This window comes from Gadus macrocephalus, chromosome 23 (genome assembly GCF_031168955.1).
Source record: "Gadus macrocephalus chromosome 23, ASM3116895v1".
Taxonomy (NCBI): Eukaryota; Metazoa; Chordata; class Actinopteri; order Gadiformes; family Gadidae; genus Gadus; species Gadus macrocephalus.
Window position 1 is genome coordinate 15,194,122 of NC_082404.1, and position 19,234 is coordinate 15,213,355.

The following is a 19,234-nucleotide window of genomic DNA, read 5'->3' on the forward strand; positions in this document are numbered from 1 at the left end:
CGATGACGTAGACGATTATCTCTTATAAAATCGACTACATCTTTACCAGAGAAATTGCTTTTCTTTTATGTTGAAAATGCAATTATTATTATTAAAAACAAGAACAATGACATTTATCTGATTCGAATAATAACCTGGAATAATAATGAATACATGTATTTATTAAGCTACGTTACACATACATTATATTTTTATTATTATAATAAATATTTTGCATATCCATGGGTTTGCATATCCATGGGTTTATAAACTACAATTTCTTTCTTATTTAGTCATAATTTCACAAACTCTGCTAGAGAACTATGTCGCTCTTTTCATCTCCAAGACCATTTCACCTTTTTATTTGATTGAATAATTTCTATAATTTTCTATCATAAAAAGTAGCCATTTTTTATTAAAGGTAGTTCTTCACTCAATCATGGAATAGATTTCTACTGGACTGGATCATTTAGATAATTATTATACTTACAATTTAAAATAAATCTTGGTTGATTTACCTCATGGTTGAAAACATCATATTTTTTCAACATCTTTCAACAAAAAAACCCTATACAATTATATTCTGTACTATGTTCTATGCAACTATATATCCAAATTAAAAGATGTACATTGTGAATAGAAATGTGTAAATCGTAAATTCTAATAAAAACCCAACCAAACATCTGTCTATAGTCTGATGGCCATGGAGAACAGTTTTACATTTACCTTTCCGATCATGATTATGATTATAATCAACATCATCAAACTATTGCTATTACAAATGGAATAGAGTAACATAATTGAACATATACGCATGCACACACACACACACACACACACACACACACACACACACACACACACACACACACACACACACACACACACACACACACACACACACACACACACACACACACACACACACACAATGAATGACGCGTGGATAGGTGTGGTAATGTAAATGCATTCAAAGCATGCAGATCTTTATTGAGACAGTTGAAAGCCATGTTGCTTTAGAGATAACAGCTTTACAAAACAAAATATTTACAAAATCTATCTGTGCAAACAGTCCTTTACAACTCTCCCCTATAAGGTTCCCCGCAATGCGTGCATCCAAATAAACTTTGTTACGTTAACAAAACTACTCCATTTCTCACCAGAAGCTTCTATGTACACATAGTAGAACAGTTTATCGTCATGTGTTTTAGTAATGTATACATTTAGACCAATGATAAATGTCAGGAGACATTTCCTAGAGAAAGCTACTGAAATCAGGCCTTGGCCCTGGGCGTGGACATCAAATCTAGTCCCAGGAGTGGAGACGGGCCTTCTAACCACACTGTACAACGGCTTTGGCAAAGAGACTCACTGCCATGGAGACGACCATGATGCAGTGAAACACCTTGAGAAGAAACGGCAGTGCATACGGACAGATGTTCTGCAACACTATTGCATTAATGCTGTAGTAAAAGCTCTGGATACATACTCTATGTTTGTAAAAAGGCTTTAACAGGAAAAGTCCGGCAAATAAAAAAATGACTATGATTATTTAGTTTTCTGATTTAAAAAACAAAACACACAGGTCTACATGACAGTCTCTGTGAACAGCAACAATACGACATCATCAAATTAATTTTTCCAAAAAAAAGATTGTTTTCCACCCCATGAAAGCTCTGACCCCCGAGAGACTTCAGACAAAATGATTCAACTAGGAGACGTGAAGCTCTGAATCCCCTTGCATTAAAACGCTTCGTAAAAGCGGTTTCATCTTAATATACAAAAACGTGAAAATACATCTGCAGTGGCACAAGGACACCACTGGGGGGTGAGAACTAAAAGCATGGAAGAGTGCGTTGCTTAATACTATTAAAAAAACAAGATGGAGAACAAAACAAAACAAAAACAAAATAGCAAAACAAAGCAAATTTAGCCGCTAGCCCTGGGAGCTGGAGGGGCAACGCTAGGATAACATGCTACGGTACTAGGCTAGGGTGCTAATACAATGATGCTTGTTCCATGGTGCTAGTGCTAGGCTAATGCTATGGTGCTGTTGCTACGGTGCTAGCTCTAGGCTAACACTACGGTGCTAGCGCCACGGTGCTACTTCACTATGGGGATAGCGCTATGGAGCTGGCGCTAGAGCAATGCTAAGCTAACGCGTTGGTTGGGGGGGTGCAACAGTTCTGTCGCAATGGTGCCGGTGCTACGAAGCTGGCGCTACAGTGCTGGAGCTAGGCTAACGTCAGGGCGCTAGCGCTAGTTGGAGTCCTTAGTTGCGGTAGGGATGCAGGACTTGGAGCCGTTGTGAGACCTGTAGCTGGTGAAGCTGGGCGTGTGTATTGTGCGAATGCTCCTCCCGCCCGGACCCAGGGGGGTTGGCGACAGAGGGGAGGGAGAGGAGGAGGAGGAGGAGGAGTAGGAGGAGGATGAAGAGGAGTAGGAGTGCACTCTTATGTTTTGGGTCTGGGGGGAGGAGAGGGAGAGAGTTTTACCGGCGTGCTGTGAGGGAGTAGCAGGAGTGAGTTTAGGGTTTCCGTTAGAGAGGGAGGGGAGTTGCGAGGAGGAGGGGGAGGAGGAGGAGGAGCTGGAACGGGGAGGGTGGTGGGGGGAGGGGAGGGAGGACTTGTTGTTGGAGGAAGAGGAGGAGGAGGAAGAAGAGGAGGAAGGGTTATTGGTGTTAGTTGCATCCGGGTTGGGGGCGTGGGTGCCTTTAGTGGCGCTAGGATAAAAAGCAGGGATTTTAGAGACAGAAGGGGAGGGCGCTTTATGATCCGCTCGCTTAGCACTCCCGTTACCCTGCAAACAAGAGATGCCAGAACAGACAGAGGTGGTCAACAGAGGATCAAATGAAACAACAAGTATCACACAAAGGCAACAGGACAACACGGACCTCTAAGGTTACGGACACAGAGACATGGCTAAGACAGGACTACAGAGACTACACGGAGAGCTTTGCTTCTTGTCGGCTACACAGAGGGACAGACGCTTTACACAAAGGCAAGTTAAGAGGAAGCAGAGTTAGGTGACAGAGAAGCAGACCGATGCAAAAGCTGTTGCACACATATTGCTAGCTGGTTTACAGCTAGAGAATCTGTTTGTAGAGAGTTAGCTAGTGTACCATCTAGTGGTTAGGTTTCCTTAGCAAGTACACAGAGTTAGTTAGTAAAGAGTCGACAAGTAGAGTAAGCAATTAGAGTTAACTACTAGATAGAGGAAGTTAGCTGGTAGATAGGTAGCTAGGAGATTGAGGGAGTTAGCCGATAGAGTCAGCTAGGAGTAGCAGTAGGCGCTAGAGTTAGATGCAGACAGGTCAGTGTGCAGGCAGACTGGTTGCAGACAGGTCAGTGTACAGACAGACTGGGTGCAGACGGATCAGTCTCGAGGAGCGTTCTGTTGGTGCAGCTGGTTTTGGTTGTTGAGGGTTTCTTAGTAGAGGAAAAATACCGGTGAGAGATTTAGTAGCGGTGCAGTAAAGTGTGTCTCTCAGGGGAAGTGCATTGTGGGTGGGGAGGGGAGCGTAGCGGCTAGGTTGGTTAGCTTCAGAGAAAGCATTGGGGGGGATTGGGGGGGAATGCGACACTGTTTAGGAACTCAACTGTGATGGGAAAGGGAGCGACCACGCAGTGAGTGACGGGGGAACATCTCACTCGTCTTTTTGCCATCTCTCCTTTTTTGTTCTTTATTCGCCAACACAGTGAAAGCCGTGAGCAGTGAGGACATGCAGAAGCATACATTGGTGTTATTATTACGGGATGGAACAGTCAAAGAGTCATGCCTTCCAGTCCAAGACGACTCCAGAGGAGGAAACAACAGATCCACGCCTGGCGTCTCGTGGCCATTTTGTTTTTCTTTCTTAAAACCCCCAACCCTAAACTTTAATGTCAACGTCAAGCTCTTATTTTGAAAAACCCTTCAGGCGAATGTGTTTCCGGTGGCCCGTAGTGAAGCCCTAGGGTAAAACTACCTGTCGGAACTGCCTCTGAGCATCCGGTAGTTTGGGTTGTTTTGCTGGTTTTTCGGTGTTACCGGGCGACTGCCGGGCCTTCGTGGACAAGGGGACGGGCATCCGACTAGTAGGAGAAACGAGGCTCTGCAAGAGGACCCAAACCAAACACAAACAGGAGATAAACAAAAGAAAAACAAAAACAGCACATGGGGAGGTGAGAGAAAGGACAAAAAAGGTATAAAACAGGTGAATTCCCAGTTGGTTCAACAGTAAGAACACCATTTATATATCACCAGGGACAGCACATGCAACCCCCTCCAACCGTCACCCAAAATACATAAACATAAAATCTACAAACAGTTCATGCAGCTGAGGACAAGAAAGCACACAGAGAGCGGTCAGTGTAACAGCTTCAATCCCAGGACAGAGCGTTCCCACTGGTTGAAGACCCCGGTTAGCAGTGGAGCAGTGGAAAGATGAGAGGGAAGAGGAGGGAAATGCCACTCTTCAATCATGGAAACCATGATCTCACACAGACTAGGTGAAGAGCCCAAGGAGACATTTCCAACATTTCCAAACTCCCAAGAATTGGATTAATAAACGCGTAATCTCATCGATTAGGTGACGGAGAGAGGGTCATTTTGGAGGATTGGAAGAAAGGACCCAAAGCTTCTAGGAGGGTGGAGGAGCTAGAGAGAGACCTGTTGTTTAACGCTGGCTGGGGAACTGGGGGCAGGAGTGGAGGTAGCGGTGGGGGCGACTACGGGCCGAGGCAGGAGCTGGGGCTTGCTTTTCTTCCGCAGGGAGCTCTTGAGGGGTAGGGTGACCTTAGGACCGGACATCCTGGAGGTGGGCAGAGAAGCGGATCTCTTCAGGCCCTCTGAGCTCTTCTTTTCTCCCATCTTCTCCTCGGCCTTGTGCTCATCGGGCGAGCAGGGGCCCATCTCGCTGATGGTGGTCTCAAGCTGCTTGATGGTCTGCTCCAGGCTGTCCAGGGTCTTGTAGGTGCTCTTCCGGATCTCGCTGGTCCGTTGCAAGGAATCCGAGGTGTCCCGTTGTACCGAGACGGAAGTGGAAACCGGGACGGGGTTTTCGTCAGTGCGCAGAATCTCAAACCTCTTGGCCTCCTTGTGCTGTCGGACGGTGCCGTCCGTCTCCTCCTCGTCCTCATAGACCACCACCTGCAAGGTCTTCTTGCCCGACTTGCTTCCCGTGCGGATGGCCTGGGACAGCGCGGCCAGCTGCTTCTTGGGGAACTTGAACCTGAACTTCTTCTTGCCGTCCTGCTTGCCCTCTCCGTTGGACTCGTTGGAGTTCCCGGCTCCGTCCGCCAGCTCAGCGCTAGAGGAGGAGGAGCAGGAGGACAGGCTCCCTCGGTTGGCCAGAGACTGCCCCCTGGCCTTCAGGGACACGTCACTCCCTGCTCCTCCAGTAACCTGCTGAGCACCACTCCTATCAGAATCGGACCCTTCGCTCTCCTCGTCGATGCGCTCCTCCCCCAACATCCTCTCCATCTCCTCCTCGCACTCAAAGACGGTGGACAGCCGCTTGTACGCCGAGCGGATGTCCATGGGCTCGTCGAAGATGATGATCACCGGCTTCTTGTTGAAGCTGTAATCGCGCGTGCCCGTGGCGTCCGCGTCCTCGCCTCCGGTCAGGTCGCCCCACTTTCCGGACTCGCCCACCGTGAGGGTCTGGACATTGCCCTTCTTGGAGTTTACCAGCTCCTTGTACTCTCCACAGGACAGAGCCTGCACCTTGCTGCTGGTGATCATGAAGGCGATGTTGTCTGGCGGCGGAGGAGCCTCTTCTCCAGGGAGGTCTGGGCTCAGACCTGCCCCCTCATCCCGTCCCTTAGGTGGATCTCTGGCCCGGTCGGATGCCTGAGCCGGGGCCGTCTCTGGGAGGGGGACGGTGGGCAGCTCTCTGGGGGTTTCCACAGTGGAGGCGGACACAGACTCTACCATGATACTCTTACTGTTGGTCTCCTGGACCACCGAGGACTTTAACTTTTTTTCGTTGTTGATTTGGTTGAGGAGGATGAGGTTTCCTTTCTCCACCTCGGCCCCGCGGTCGCTCTTCAGGGACACGGAGCGTTTCATTTGCTTCCTGGGCAGCTTGAAGCCGATCAACCCCACGGGTTTTGGGGAGATGGGAGGAGGAGAGCTCGAGGGTGGAGAGGTGGGAGGAGGAGAGACGGCAGGGGGAGAGACTGGGGGAGAGCGAGCCGACGGTTTGGGTGGTGGTTTGGGTGGAGTCTGCGACTGCGGTAGCTGGCTTGGGAAATGGTCGTTAGCATTGACATTTGACACCTGGGATGGGGGAAAGGTGAACTCTCTGCTGCGTTCAGTGGACTCCTCCGGCGTGGTCGACGGGGGGTGCTCTTTGGTGATCTGACCGGTCACGTAGTAAATGACCTGCCGGGAAAACACAGAGGCCGTGGTTAGACGGCATACCTGACCAGAATGAACTGCAATAGATGGGACGGTAGAGGTGGGTTATAGCGGTGGGGAGAAGTTGTACGTACCGCGGGACTCTGGCGGGATTGGGTGTTTCCGTTTTCATCCGTGTCCGGACTTTTATCCTCTTTTTCCTTGGCTGGATCTGAAGTCTGCTAGGACATTGTGTGAGGGGTCAGTATTATTCGGCCGCTTGGGCGCTAACATAATGTGGATTAACATTAGCATCTCTGTTGTTAGCGCTGACTAGCTGCGAGGCCCTAAATTGGATTAGCATAAGCATCTTTGATATTAGCTCTATGCTAGGCTAACGTTCCATCCAAAACTCCAGTACTGTACAGTTGATGTTGATGATGTTAATATGAAAGCGGATTAACTAATGTATATAATGTAAAGTCTATCCATGATTAAATGTTATATTAGGAATCAATTAAGATAAGTTAATTAATTAAGATAAACTCATCAATTAAATTATCAACATTTAGGAAATAGAAAGAGAGTTCTTAAGGTATCTCAAAGAAAGTGAACTTTAGAATGGAATGGTAAAGCTGATAGGTTTAAATTTCAACCAATCGCAGCACCAGCTACATTATCCCCCAATGTGTTGGAGGTTCGCCCTTTCTATAAAGCTAGAGTACTGCTTGGTTGATATGGAAACCGACTCCCCTATCTCCAGCCCCAGGGTGACCACCGCCGTGGCCTATGAAGGTGAGGTGGTGAGAGGTGGTAGTTTGACGGAGAGGTGTGAGGTGTGAAGCGTGCTCCTCACAGCAGGGTGAAGGTTAAGGAGAAAGGCATGCAAAGGAAACGCCCCCTACTGAACCGAGTCTGCAACCACAGGCGGTCTCTCAGGACCACTCCCCTAGCTCAGGGCTACTTTGACCGAGGAGGATTTGGAAAAGAAACACAGAAAACAGATTGTAAATGCCTGCAGAACACGGCATTGATTCTTTTATTGATTCAGATTCGAGAGGAAGGTCAAACAAATTGAAATGAAATCAGAGATGGTAAAACACTGCAGCATAAATCAAAGACGAAGAGAGAAGACAGGGAGCCATCAGATGCAGACTTTATCCCCAAGCCAGACCCAGACCCACACTATCCCCACACTAGACCCAAACTAGACCCAAACCAAGACTCGACCTAGACCCACGCTATACCCAGGATATACCCAGACTAATAGTGGACCCATACACCCAACAGATTTGAGAGAGGAGAGGAGGAGGGAAGGCAGGGGGGGGGAGAGGATCTGGTGGGGGTCACAGGATTATTTGGAGCCCAACGAAGGTCACAGCAGGTGTACAGGTGAGTACAGGTGAACAGGGGTTAGGTTACAGCCATCAGGTGAACAGGTGTTAGGTAACAGCCATCAGGTGTGCAGGTGTGTACAGGTGAACAGATGTGTCCAGGTGAACAGGTTTGTACAGATGAACAGGTGTTAAGTCACAGCCATCAGGTGTACACATGTGCACAGGGTAACAGGTGTGTCCAGGTGAGTATGTGTTAGGGGACAGCCATCAGGTGTTTCACCTGTGTGTCAGTTTAGCGTGGGCAGGTGGTAAGCTGGTCGGCTAAACGACGACACATCATCTTTACCTTTGTTTTCTCTTTGAGGGCCGGGAGGGCCCCAGCTCTGAGCTCTTTGACCTGAGGCTCAACAAGTACGCCCCCTACAGGACACTTCTGGAACACCTGGGAAGGGGGAGGAGCCAGGACACGAGGGAAGAGGAGCTTTAATAGGAGGCTCCTTCACTGACCACAACAGAGAGAAGATATCAACATGCAACACTGTGTGTGTGTGTGTGTGTGTGTGTGTCAGTGTGTGCGTGTGTGTGTGTGTGTGTGTGTGTGTGTGTGTGTGTGTGTGTGTGTGTGTGTGTGTGTGTGTGTGTGTGTGTGTGTGGGTGTTACCTGTAGTTCTGCCATGATATTTTCCCCATCATCCTCCCCTTCTGTGATTGGCTCTGGATGGGGAGGAGGAGTGGCTGTCTTGGGTGGGGCGTCGGCCAGCACGGGAGTGGGTGTGGCCACAGGTGACACCTTGAAAGGTGTACTTTTGGGGGAAGGAGGAGGAGGGGCATCTTCCTCTTCCTCCTAAAAACATGGATGACCAAGAAATTATTTTTATTATTAATATAATCATCATTAAAATCATTATTTGACGGTTACAATTTACTACACAATCACCTGCAGCAAGCATTCACAGGTTAACCCATTCCCCGTACACAACAGAGATAGCTAGGATAAGACGCTACACAATGCTAAGTACTATTTTTAAGTGCCTGGACGTACAACATACAATGAGTGTGTAAGTGCTTAAGACTGCGTCGCGACACTAATCAGAAGCTACCACCATATATAGCCGTGTTTCCCCAGAGGCAGGGCCTGACGGGAGGGCTACACTCACCTGACCCGAGGACCTCTTGCTGGTGAAGACCACCTCCCCGGACCGGGTGGTGGTGAGCCCGGACCCAGACCCGGGGATGGACCCGGAGTAGGTCTTCCTGGGGGGGGGAGGCGGAGGGGACTTGCAGCCCTTCTCGGAGACGGTCTTTGGGGTCTTCTCTGCGGGGTGAGCGGGTATAGGGCCGGGAGTCTTGGAGGGTCTCTCCAGGACCGCGGGTCTGGAGGGCCGGTCGTTCCTCTCGGGTCCAGGGCGGGGCTGCTTCTCGGCGGCCCCGTCTGGCTTGGGGTCTTTAAGAAATCACAGATTGAGGGGTCCACCAGTAGGTTAACGTCCACGCTGATAAACCACTGTTACCTGGTTAAGGCTTTGACATTATGAATGAATGAATGAATGAATGAATGAATGAATGAATGAATGATTGAATCGTCATGAATGATGAATGAATCTTCGTGTAAACACCATTCATTCAATCATTCGTTCATTAATTCTGTGCACGAACCAGAAGGTCAGAGAGTTACACCAAATCATCCTTTCCTGGGGGAGGTGGGTCAGAACTTTAATGAAACGCTTATCAGACACAAGTCTGTGATTCTCCTGAATGAGTCGACCTGTTGTGACCGCGGCCCGGACCCCCTGGTGGTGGCGGTGTGAACCTGTACCTGTAGGCGTGGTCGCAGGGCTGGCCGGGTGTCCTGGCTCCTCCCCCCCAGCAGAGGCCGTGGGGGAGACGGGCGCGCCCTTCATCATGGTGGCCTCCGCCTCCTGCAGCAGCTTCTCAAACTCCTTCCCGTCGTACTGACCCATGTTCTGCCTCCGCTCCTCCCACTCCTTCTCCGCTGCCTGCAGGAGAGGAGGGGGGAGGTGAGGGGGGAGACAGGAGCGGGAGGAGGAGACAGTGGGGAGGAGGGAGGGAGAGAGCAGAGAGAGGAGAGTCGGAACATATTATGGCTGCATGCATAAGTTCAACTTTCTTTTGGACGGCAGGTGGCTCAGGAGGTAGAGCGGGTAAGCGGAAGGTTGCTAGTTCGATCCCCAGCTCCTCTTAAGTGAGTGTCGAGGTGTCCCTGAGCACGACGCCTCACCCTGACTGCTCCTGTCGAGCTGGCTGTCGCCTTGCGTGTCTGACTCCGCCGTCGGTGTGTGAATGTGTGCATGAAGGGGTGAATGTTAGCCAGTATTGTACAGCGCTTTGAGTAGAAAAAGCGCTGTATAAATGCAGTCCATTTACCATTCACCATTAAATGGACCAGACATGACTCTAAGGCCCAATCCCATTTCTACCCCTTACCCCTTCCCCTTACCCCTGCCCCTTGTTTTGAAGGGGTAAGGGTAAGGGGTAAGGGGTAAGGGGAAGGGGTAAGGGGAAGGGGGAAGGGGTAAGGGGAAGGGGGAAGGGGAAGGGGTAAGGGGAAGGGGGAAGGGGGAAGGGGTAAGGGGTAGAAATGGGATTGGGCCTAAGTGGTCCCATGGGGGGTCTACGATGACGAGGGGCGTACCTCGATGGACAGGGCGCGGCTTCTGCCCCTCCCCTGGCTGGTCTGCAGCTCCTCGATGATGTCCTGCCTGGTCCCCGACCCGTTGTTCAGCAGGCCGCCGCCGCCGCCGCCGCCGCCGGGGGGCTTCCTGGCCGGCTCCGGGGCCCTGGCCTTGGGGGTCAGGGGGCCCGGGGCGTCGGCCGGGACCCCCTGCGGGCTGCCGGAGGTCTGGCTGTGCTGGATGAGGACCGGGGAGCTCTGCGCGTGCTGGACCACCATGAGGGAGGAGGGGGGCTTCACCGGGGGGCGCGGCGCCGGGAGGGGGGCCGCCTCCGCCTCCGTCTGGCCGGACGAGGCGGCGAGGCAGGGGGACTCCCTGGGGGGCTCTCTGGGGGGCTCTGCCAGCAGGGTGGTGCTGGTGGAGGAGGTGGTGGTGGTGGTGGAGGAGGTGGTGAGGGTGGAGGTGGGGCCCCCAGGGGCCGGTCTCACGGCGCTGTGGGCGGAGACTTCGGTAGCGTACCTGCAGGGAGAAGGGGAGTCAGACATTAGTAACTCACTTCAATTCAGAAGACCTCATTTAGAGTCCCAACTCAACCACTCCTCTCCTCCTCCTGCTCCTCCTCTCCCCTCGCTCCCCTCCCTCCCCTCCCTCCCCTCCTCTCCTCTCACCTCCTCAGGGCGCTCAGTGTCTCCGTCAGGCTCCTCCCTCCCCCGCCCCTCCCCCCTCTCCATCCTCCCTCCCCCCCTTCCCCTCCTCTCACCTCCTCAGAGAGCTCAGTGTCTCCGTCAGGCTCCTCCCTCCCCCGCCCCTCCCCCCTCTCCATCCTCCCTCCCCCCCTTCCCCTCCTCTCACCTCCTCAGAGAGCTCAGTGTCTCCGTCAGGCTCCTCACTCTCTTCAGCATGCTGTCCAGTTTGTGCGGCTCCTCCTTCAGGAACTTCACCGCCTCCACCTCCACCCGCAGCACCGTCCGCATGCTGCCCTGCAGCCCCGGGAACTCGCCTGAGGACACACACAGTACACACAGTACACACGTTACATACACACCTTACACACAGTACACACCTTACACACAGTACACACACACACACGTTACACACAGTACACACATTAAACACACACACAAACAGTGTACCCACAAAACACACACACACACACACACACACACACACACACACACACACACACACACACACACACACACACACACACACAAACACACACACAGTGCACACACGTTACATACACACACACAAACACACATAATACACACAAACACACACACACACACACACACACACACACACACACACACACACACACACACACACACACGCACACACAGATAGTGTACCCACATTACACAAACACACAACACTTACACACACAGACACATTACATGTACACACACAATTGGTAACCTAGCAACGCTGAAGAGGGCGTGTCCTACCTTTGAGTCCGGCCAGCCCCTCCCCCACCTTCCTCAGGGACACGGCCCCCTCCTCCACCTCCCGCAGGGACACCGGCCGCCCGGGCGGACCCCCCTGGTCCCTCTGCAGGGAGTCCACATACCGCTCCAGGTCCCTGCACACACACACACACACACACACACACACACACACACACACACACACACACACACACACACACACACACACACACACACACACACACACACAGGTAGATAGACACACACACACACAGGTAGACACACACACGCACAGGTACAGACACACACAAACACACACACACACACAGGTAGACAGACACACACACACACACACACACACACACAGGTTGACAGACACACACACACACACACACACACACACACACACACACAGGTAGACAGAGACACGCACACACACACAACAAAACGTTAATTATTACATACATCGCTACCATTTAGCAATCTACTTTTTCATACTACTTTATAAAACCTTCACTATTAGAACTTACACTATTCCAAACACACTGTTCCAAACACAACTCTCATTAACCTCAGTAGAATAAATCCACGGGTCTCAAGGTTACCTGGGACTTAATTATAACATGCTCCACCGATTGAAGTAATTTATTCCTCTTCAGCGTACATGAAGGTAAAAACCGTCACTCTTCAACAGTAACTAGTCCCTAGAGGCTGTAATGTACGGTATGAACCACTAGGGGGCGGAACACACTCACTTCTGTTACAGACACGCTGCCTCATCACAACCACACAGAGGAAGAGGGGAGGGAAGCGACAGTGTGAACTTGAACCAACAGACACAGTCCATCATAAATCACTGAATCAATAAGCGGTCTTTAGAGGAGACAGTGGTGGACTGTTTTGGGACGAGATGGGATTGGAACCCTTCCCTAACCCACAGTTATGTCCCTTCTGGCGGTGTGATGTGAGGTCGAGGCTTGCTGACATTGTGTTAATGACAGAGGAGCCAAGCAGTTCTGGGACCCATGGTGATCCGAGTGTGAGATAGTCGTCCCAGGACCTAAGGGTCTGAGTGAGAGATAGTCCTCCCCCAGGACCCAGGGTGGTCTGAGTGTCAGATAATCGTCCGAGGACCCAGGGCGGTCAGAGTGAGAGATCGTCCCCCAGGACCCAGAGGGTCTCTCCCTGTCCTGGGCCCCACAAGGAGGTCTTTCAGAGTCCCCCCAGAGACAGACCGGGGGTCCGGTGTCTCCAGGACCGGAGGGACCGGGTAGACTTCAGAGGTCCTTTACAATGAGAAGACTACCTAACTCACTAACTTACGGACTAAGTAACAACCACAAGCACTAACCAAAAAACAAACTAACTCCTAAGACTGGAGGGATTCTCACGCCTCCGCTCAGCTGGCCTCAAATCACAGGGACTCTAATTAAGTGGACGTATTTAGAGGTCAGGATGCAGTTCTGCTGACTCACATCTGGCGACCTTCCAGCCCCAACGCTGAGCCAGGTCCGCCCGCACTCACCCTCTCCTGCCCTCCCTCCTCCTCCCCTCTGTCCCTTCCTCCCCTCTCGCTCCTCCTCCTCCTTTCTCTCCCCTCCTCCCCTCTCTTCTCCTCTTTCCTCCTTCTTTCCCTCCCTTTCTCCTCTCTCTCTCATCCTTTATCTCCCCTCCTTCTCCCTTCTCTCCCCTCCTCCCCTCTCTCTTCTCCTCTTTTCTCTCCCCCCTCCCCTCTCTCTCCCCCACCTTCCTCTTGTTACCCTGTTTCTCTCCCTCACTCCTTTCCTCTTCTGCTGTGAATCTTAGCTACTCCCTCTCCCTCCCCTCTCGCTGTCTATCCTTGCATCTCTCTCTCTCTCTCTCTCTCTCTCTCTCTCTCTCTCTCTCTCTCTCTCTCTCTCTCTCTCCCTCTCTCTCTCCCTCTCTCTCTCTCTCTCCCTCTCTCTCTCTCTCTCTCTCTCTCTCTCTCTCTCCCTCTCCCTCTCCCTCTCTCTCTGTCTCTCTCTCTCTCTCTCTCTCTCTCTCTCTCTCTCTGTCTCACCCCTTCTCTCTCCCCTCCCTCCCTCCCTCTGTGGAAGTCAAATCCTTGACTTCCTCATTAATCACGGATAACATCAAAATGGATCCCCGCCACCGTCCGTGAGGAGTTAAGATGGAGCAGACTGGGGCGAGGTGCTCCTGTTAAAACCTGTCTCTCCACGCTGGGAGGGCGTTGGCCCCCAAGGCCGTGTGGGTGTGGAGGCACGACACACTGCACAGCCTGGCTGTTCACCAGGACAGGGCCGTACTGCACTGGTACATGTGCTGTTCACCAGGACAGGACGTTCCTGCAGTGGTGCTGTTCACCAGGACAGGACTTTCCTGCAGTGGTGCTGTTCACCAGGACCTTACTGCAGTGGTCAGGTGCTGTTCACCAGGACCTTACTGCAGTGGTCAGGTGCTGTTCACCAGGACCTTACTGCAGTGGTCAGGTGCTGTTCACCAGGACCTTACTGCAGTGGTCAGGTGCTGTTCACCAGGACCTTACTGCAGTGGTCAGGTGCTGTTCACCAGGACCTTACTGCAGTGGTCAGGTGCTGTTCACCAGGACCTTACTGCAGTGGTCAGGTGTTGTTCACCAGGACCTTACTGCAGTAGTCAGGTGCTGTTCACCAGGACCTTACTGCAGTGGTCAGGTGCTGTTCACCAGGACACAACCGTACTGCAGTAGTCAGGTGCTGTTCACCAGAACAGGACCTTAATGCAGTTGCTCAGGTGCTGTTCACCAAGACCTTACTGCAGTAGTCAGGTGCTGTTTACCAAGACTTTACTGCAGTGGTTAGGTGCTGTTCACCAGGACCTTACTGTAGTAGTTCAGGTGCTGTTCACCAGAACAAGACCTTACTGCAGTGGTTCAGGTGCTGTTCACCAGGAAACGACCCCACTGCATCGGGGGTGAATTACATTCTAAATATATCCAACACCAGAAGGGGCCGTGGCGTGTGAGGCGGTCTCACCCCAGCTGGGACAGGACGTCCTGCTCTAGGCCCAGGTACTTTAGCCGGTCCTCCTCCACCAGGGTGCGCTGTCTGTGGGCCGGCTCGTCCGCCCGCCGCAGGGCCTCAGCCAGCTTCGCCCCCACTTCCTGCTCCGCCCACTTCAGCTGCTGCCTCAGCTCCTCCTGGTTCTGAAGCTGAGGACCGCCACGCAGTGGGGTTATCAACCTCACATCGCAGGACACACCCTGGGGTGTCCCGGGGGTCTGCCCCGGCTTACACCTACTGCACTGCTATCTTTATTACGCTAACATTGAGTTCATTTAGCAGACACTTTTATCCGAAGCGACATACAATAAGTACGTTTGTCAGAAGAAAGAGAAAGAACGATATATCGCTGTCGGTACAGTAAGGATGTTCATAGAAACAAGTGCCAAGCACTAACGATCGCTAGGTAAACCCATTCCCCGTATGCAACAAAGATAGCTAGGGTTAAATGCAACATTATGCTAAGTAATATTTTTAAGGGCCAGGACGTAAAACATACAATAAGTGCGTACATTAAGTGCCAGAAAGTATTATTTGATCTATTTAGAGATAACAGTCCTTTGCATATTGAGCAGATTGCTAGAGGAATACTTAAGTATTCTGGAGCTGAATCCAGTGTTCCGGTCGGTCAAGGTTCCGGGTCTTACCTGTTGCTGTCTCATCTGCTGCAGTTGGACTCTCAGGTCTGAGATGTTCTTCCTGAAGCTCTTCAGGTTGACCTGCAGGGGGCGCCAGCTCTTCTCCGCTGCCTGGACCGGGGCCTTCCTCTGACCCGGGACCAGATCAGACTGGACCGGGGCGCTCCTCAGACCAAGGGCCGGATCAAACTGGACCGGAGCGTTCCTAACACTGAGCACCGGAGATCCACCTGAGACTGGGACAGGATTCGGGAGCCGGTCAACGTGAGACTCTACAGGTGTCCATCACCCCAATCCATCAATCAATCAATCAATCAATCAATCAATCCAGCTTCACAGAGCCCTTTCTGTGGAGGGCGTCGACCCAAGGCGCCCCAGCGACACCAACCACACCAACACCTCATTAAACACTGTAACAGCCCTCTGTCCCTCTCTGCCATCTTACTCCCTTTTCATTTATTTAAACTTTTCCGGCATTGAATTACGCAGGGGAAAAATAACCCGTTATTGCATGTTAATGTATTATTAACGCAAGGCTGTGTCGGTTATGAAGCCGTCGTGTTCCGGCCGTTCGCCCGTCCGCCAGCAGCCGGGACAGATTACCCAGGGTGCAGTGGGGCGTGAACGCTCAGAGGCCTCTCGGCTACAGGTGATTTAATGTCCCTTTAAAATTTCCTCCGGCGTTGGGTTTCTTGCAGGGCTGAACCGCAGCGAGCGGAAACCATGGAAACGGGGCGGTGTACTGCTGGCCCCGGGTGTGCAGTGGGGAGTGACGACCGGGAGCAGAGGCAGTAAATAAAGGCCGGGACGGAGACGTCGGAGTGGGCTGGCTGCACACGCAGACGCCCCGGCTCAGGTTCATCACATCCAGCTGAGTAATGCACGACAGCCGAGAGCTTGGATGGAAGGCCTGGCGTGCATTTGACAATATATAGTTTAATGAAGTACTCTTCTGTTTACGGTTGGGTGTATTTATCGTTGTAGTTTCATTGCCGTTAAGAGTTTTATTCGTTTTTGTGTATTCTGTCAACCATGTGATGTTCAGGGACGCTAAACATTGAAAGTCTATTAAACAAGGTGTGTCCGCCTCAGGCCCGACAAAAGCCGAAGGAATGTTGTGAATATACCCGAGCGAGAGAAACGCCCTGAATGTTTACCTTCGTCCTCATCGTGTTCTCATTACCTCCCCGTAACCGTCTCATAATGTCCCATAACTTTCTTTCCCAATTTATAAGCTCATGTCTCACTATATCCTCATAATTTCACATGAGGTCATTAAAAGTTCCACAATGTCCTCATGAGTCCATGATAACGTCCCCATACGGTCTGCTGAGTGTTTCTTGAAGGCTGACCAGACCGGATCTTCACCTCCAGTCTGATCCTCACTCTGAACCACAGTATGACCTTCAGAGTGTGTGTGTGTGTGTGTGTGTGTGTGTGTGTGTGTGTGTGTGTGTGTGTGTGTGTGTGTGTGTGTGTGTGTGTGTGTGTGTGTGTGTGTGTGTGTGTGTGTGTGTTTCAGGGGTGTGTGTGTGTTCTTTTAGTATTCTTTGTGCAAGCATGTGTCTTTGTGTTTGGTGTGTGTGTTTAGTGTGTGTGTGTGTGTGTGTGTGTGTGTGTGTGTGTGTGTGTGTGTGTGTGTGTGTGTGTGTGTGTGTGTGTGTGTGTGTGTGTGTGTGCGTGCAAGCATGTGTGTGTTTTGTGTCTTTGTGTGTGTATGTTGGTGTGTGCAAGCATGTGTGTGAATGTGTTATTTTAGCACCTAAAAGCCTGAATGCTAGTCTAACCTGGTACTCTAGATAATTATTGAGTGACCTACCTGGTATTTATGAGCATGATGCGTGAATAACTGGTACATGAACGCATGAATGATTGACTAACTGGTATATGAACGCATGAATGATTGACTAACTGGTATATGAGAGCATGAATGAATGACTCACTGGTGTATAAGAGCATGAATGAGTGACTAACTGGTATACGAGAGCATGAATGTGTGACTAACTTACTGGTACTGTATATGTGATAATGAATGAGTGACTAACTGGTGTATGAGAGTGTGAATGAGTGAATCACCTGTGCTGTTGATGCTCTGGGCTGGAGATGAGGACATGGAAGGTCTCTCGCTGAGGACAGAGATGACTGTGTTAAATTCCTGATTAAAGGACCAATCACAGAGAGGAACAGATTGTGGTTTAGTGATTAGCAGTATTAGTAAAATAAACCGGCGTCGATGAGACATACAAACACAAACCGTTAGAATGATGTTAAAAAGCCTCAGATGTTAGTGTGTTTGTGTTTGGAATATTGTTATTGAGTCAAAACATTTGTTTCGTTCCGGTTGTGTCGTTGTGACAATGCTTTTAGCATGGCTAGCATTATTAGCCGTGCTAGCGTCATGATGAGCGGGCGGCTCATAGAGTAGCGAGGGGGAAATGCAGTCAGATAAACTAGGGCAGGAATCTGTTCACCTGGAGGAGAAACAACTCTCATCCATCTATCTGATTAGCTCTCCATTTCCTCTCCTCCTCCTCCTCACGTAACGTCCATCACACGGACCAGCATTCTGCGATGCTTCCACTGAATAAAACCCAGCACCGCGTGATGCCTGGGTTTCATCCTGTTGCTTACCTGGTTGTTTCTTTGGTGCTACCTGAGTTTGGCCCCTTTAAAAGTGCATGCTGAACAAGACCAGTCAAGCTGGCAATCTGTTGTTCCATAGCCTTCATTCGCTCTCTGCAGAAAACAGCAGAAAGTTTTCACACACTGGGGGCATTAACAGCGGAGCACAGAGCACGTTCCAGACACTCTCATTCCCGTTCCCAATCGATCCCTGTTCGCTCGTAATGCCGGATGAATGGCTCGGGCGTCCGGCCAGATATCGACTTGTTACTTGGGAGAAGTTTCTACTGAGCAGGAAAACTATTTTTCCACTGTAGTTTATAAATAGAAGCACGGGTCGGCCTGTTCTCAGGGGATCGGCCTCCCATCAAAATAATCCTGGGTCTGGGCCCGCTGACCTCGTGGGGACTGGAACTCGCATTAAGCTTTATTCCCACAATAGTGAATTGTGAAGGGTACAGAGTGAGGACACAACAAATCAGTGCACGTTTGATGTCTGAATGCAGGCAGCAGGAAGTATGGTGAGCGGTGAGCTATCGTCACTTGTTCAACAACAGAATGGAAGGCAAGAATTGTGGTGTTGATCTCAGCATTAGGCATCAAAGCTCAGATACGTACGTCAACAACGCACCGCAAATAAGTTCTCCTATTTCACCCCTGGCATTCTGGTTAACCTGTCGGTTCAGTTTGAGATCGACTCGAAGGTCTTGGTTTCAGACCAGAGAAACATATTTTTAGTTCTTGGTTTCCGTGAGAAGGTGGATCCGAGGTCCCGACCTCAGTTCTAATAAAACCAACCGCAGGCTAACCGCGAGCTAACCGCTAGCTTCCTGCGTTTATGTGCTCACCGGTGGGACTAGCAAAGCTAACATGAAAGGAGGGATTCGTGGCCAATCAGCTTCCACGGCTGGTGGATTGGAGGTTAAAGTGAGATGAACCCAGGATAACCTTACTGGTTGATCAGCTCTGACTCCTCAGCTTTTGGATTAATACCCTACACACACTCGCACACAGACACACACACACACTCAGTCACACAAACACACACACACACACACACACACACACCACACACACACACACACACACACACACACACACACACACACATGACACACATGCCCAAAACCATGCATCATGTGGCCGGGTGTTGATGAGGTGAGACAGCTCAGAGAGACAGACAGGTACTGCTATGATGGGAAGACAGGGTGGTGTGATGAGGGGTTAGTCCTCCAGGGAGCATGCAGCACCTCC

At 50.9% G+C, this 19,234-nt stretch overlaps 1 protein-coding gene across 4 annotated transcripts; it reads right to left on the reverse strand.

The window, feature by feature from the left end:
• Window positions 1–932: 932 nt before the first annotated feature.
• Window positions 933–19,055, reverse strand: LOC132452965 (sickle tail protein-like). Of its 4 annotated transcripts, XM_060045801.1 has the most exons (15): window positions 17,990–19,055; window positions 17,435–17,484; window positions 15,368–15,594; window positions 14,694–14,869; window positions 11,719–11,852; window positions 11,123–11,270; window positions 10,291–10,789; window positions 9,454–9,634; window positions 8,795–9,081; window positions 8,299–8,481; window positions 7,984–8,079; window positions 6,456–6,542; window positions 4,630–6,345; window positions 3,947–4,072; window positions 933–2,778 (listed from the first exon to the last, which is right to left on the reverse strand). In XM_060045801.1, exons 1-15 carry the CDS (start codon window positions 18,085–18,087, stop codon window positions 2,239–2,241), a joined length of 4,548 nt encoding a protein of 1,515 aa, XP_059901784.1. In that variant the 5' UTR covers window positions 18,088–19,055; the 3' UTR covers window positions 933–2,238. The 4 variants fall into 4 exon arrangements, 3 of the variants coding, with proteins under 3 accessions (XP_059901784.1, XP_059901783.1, XP_059901782.1); XM_060045800.1 differs by lacking the exon at window positions 17,990–19,055 and having other exon boundaries at window positions 6,456–6,539; window positions 17,435–17,908; XM_060045799.1 differs by lacking the exon at window positions 17,990–19,055 and having other exon boundaries at window positions 17,435–17,908.
• Window positions 19,056–19,234: the final 179 nt, after the last annotated feature.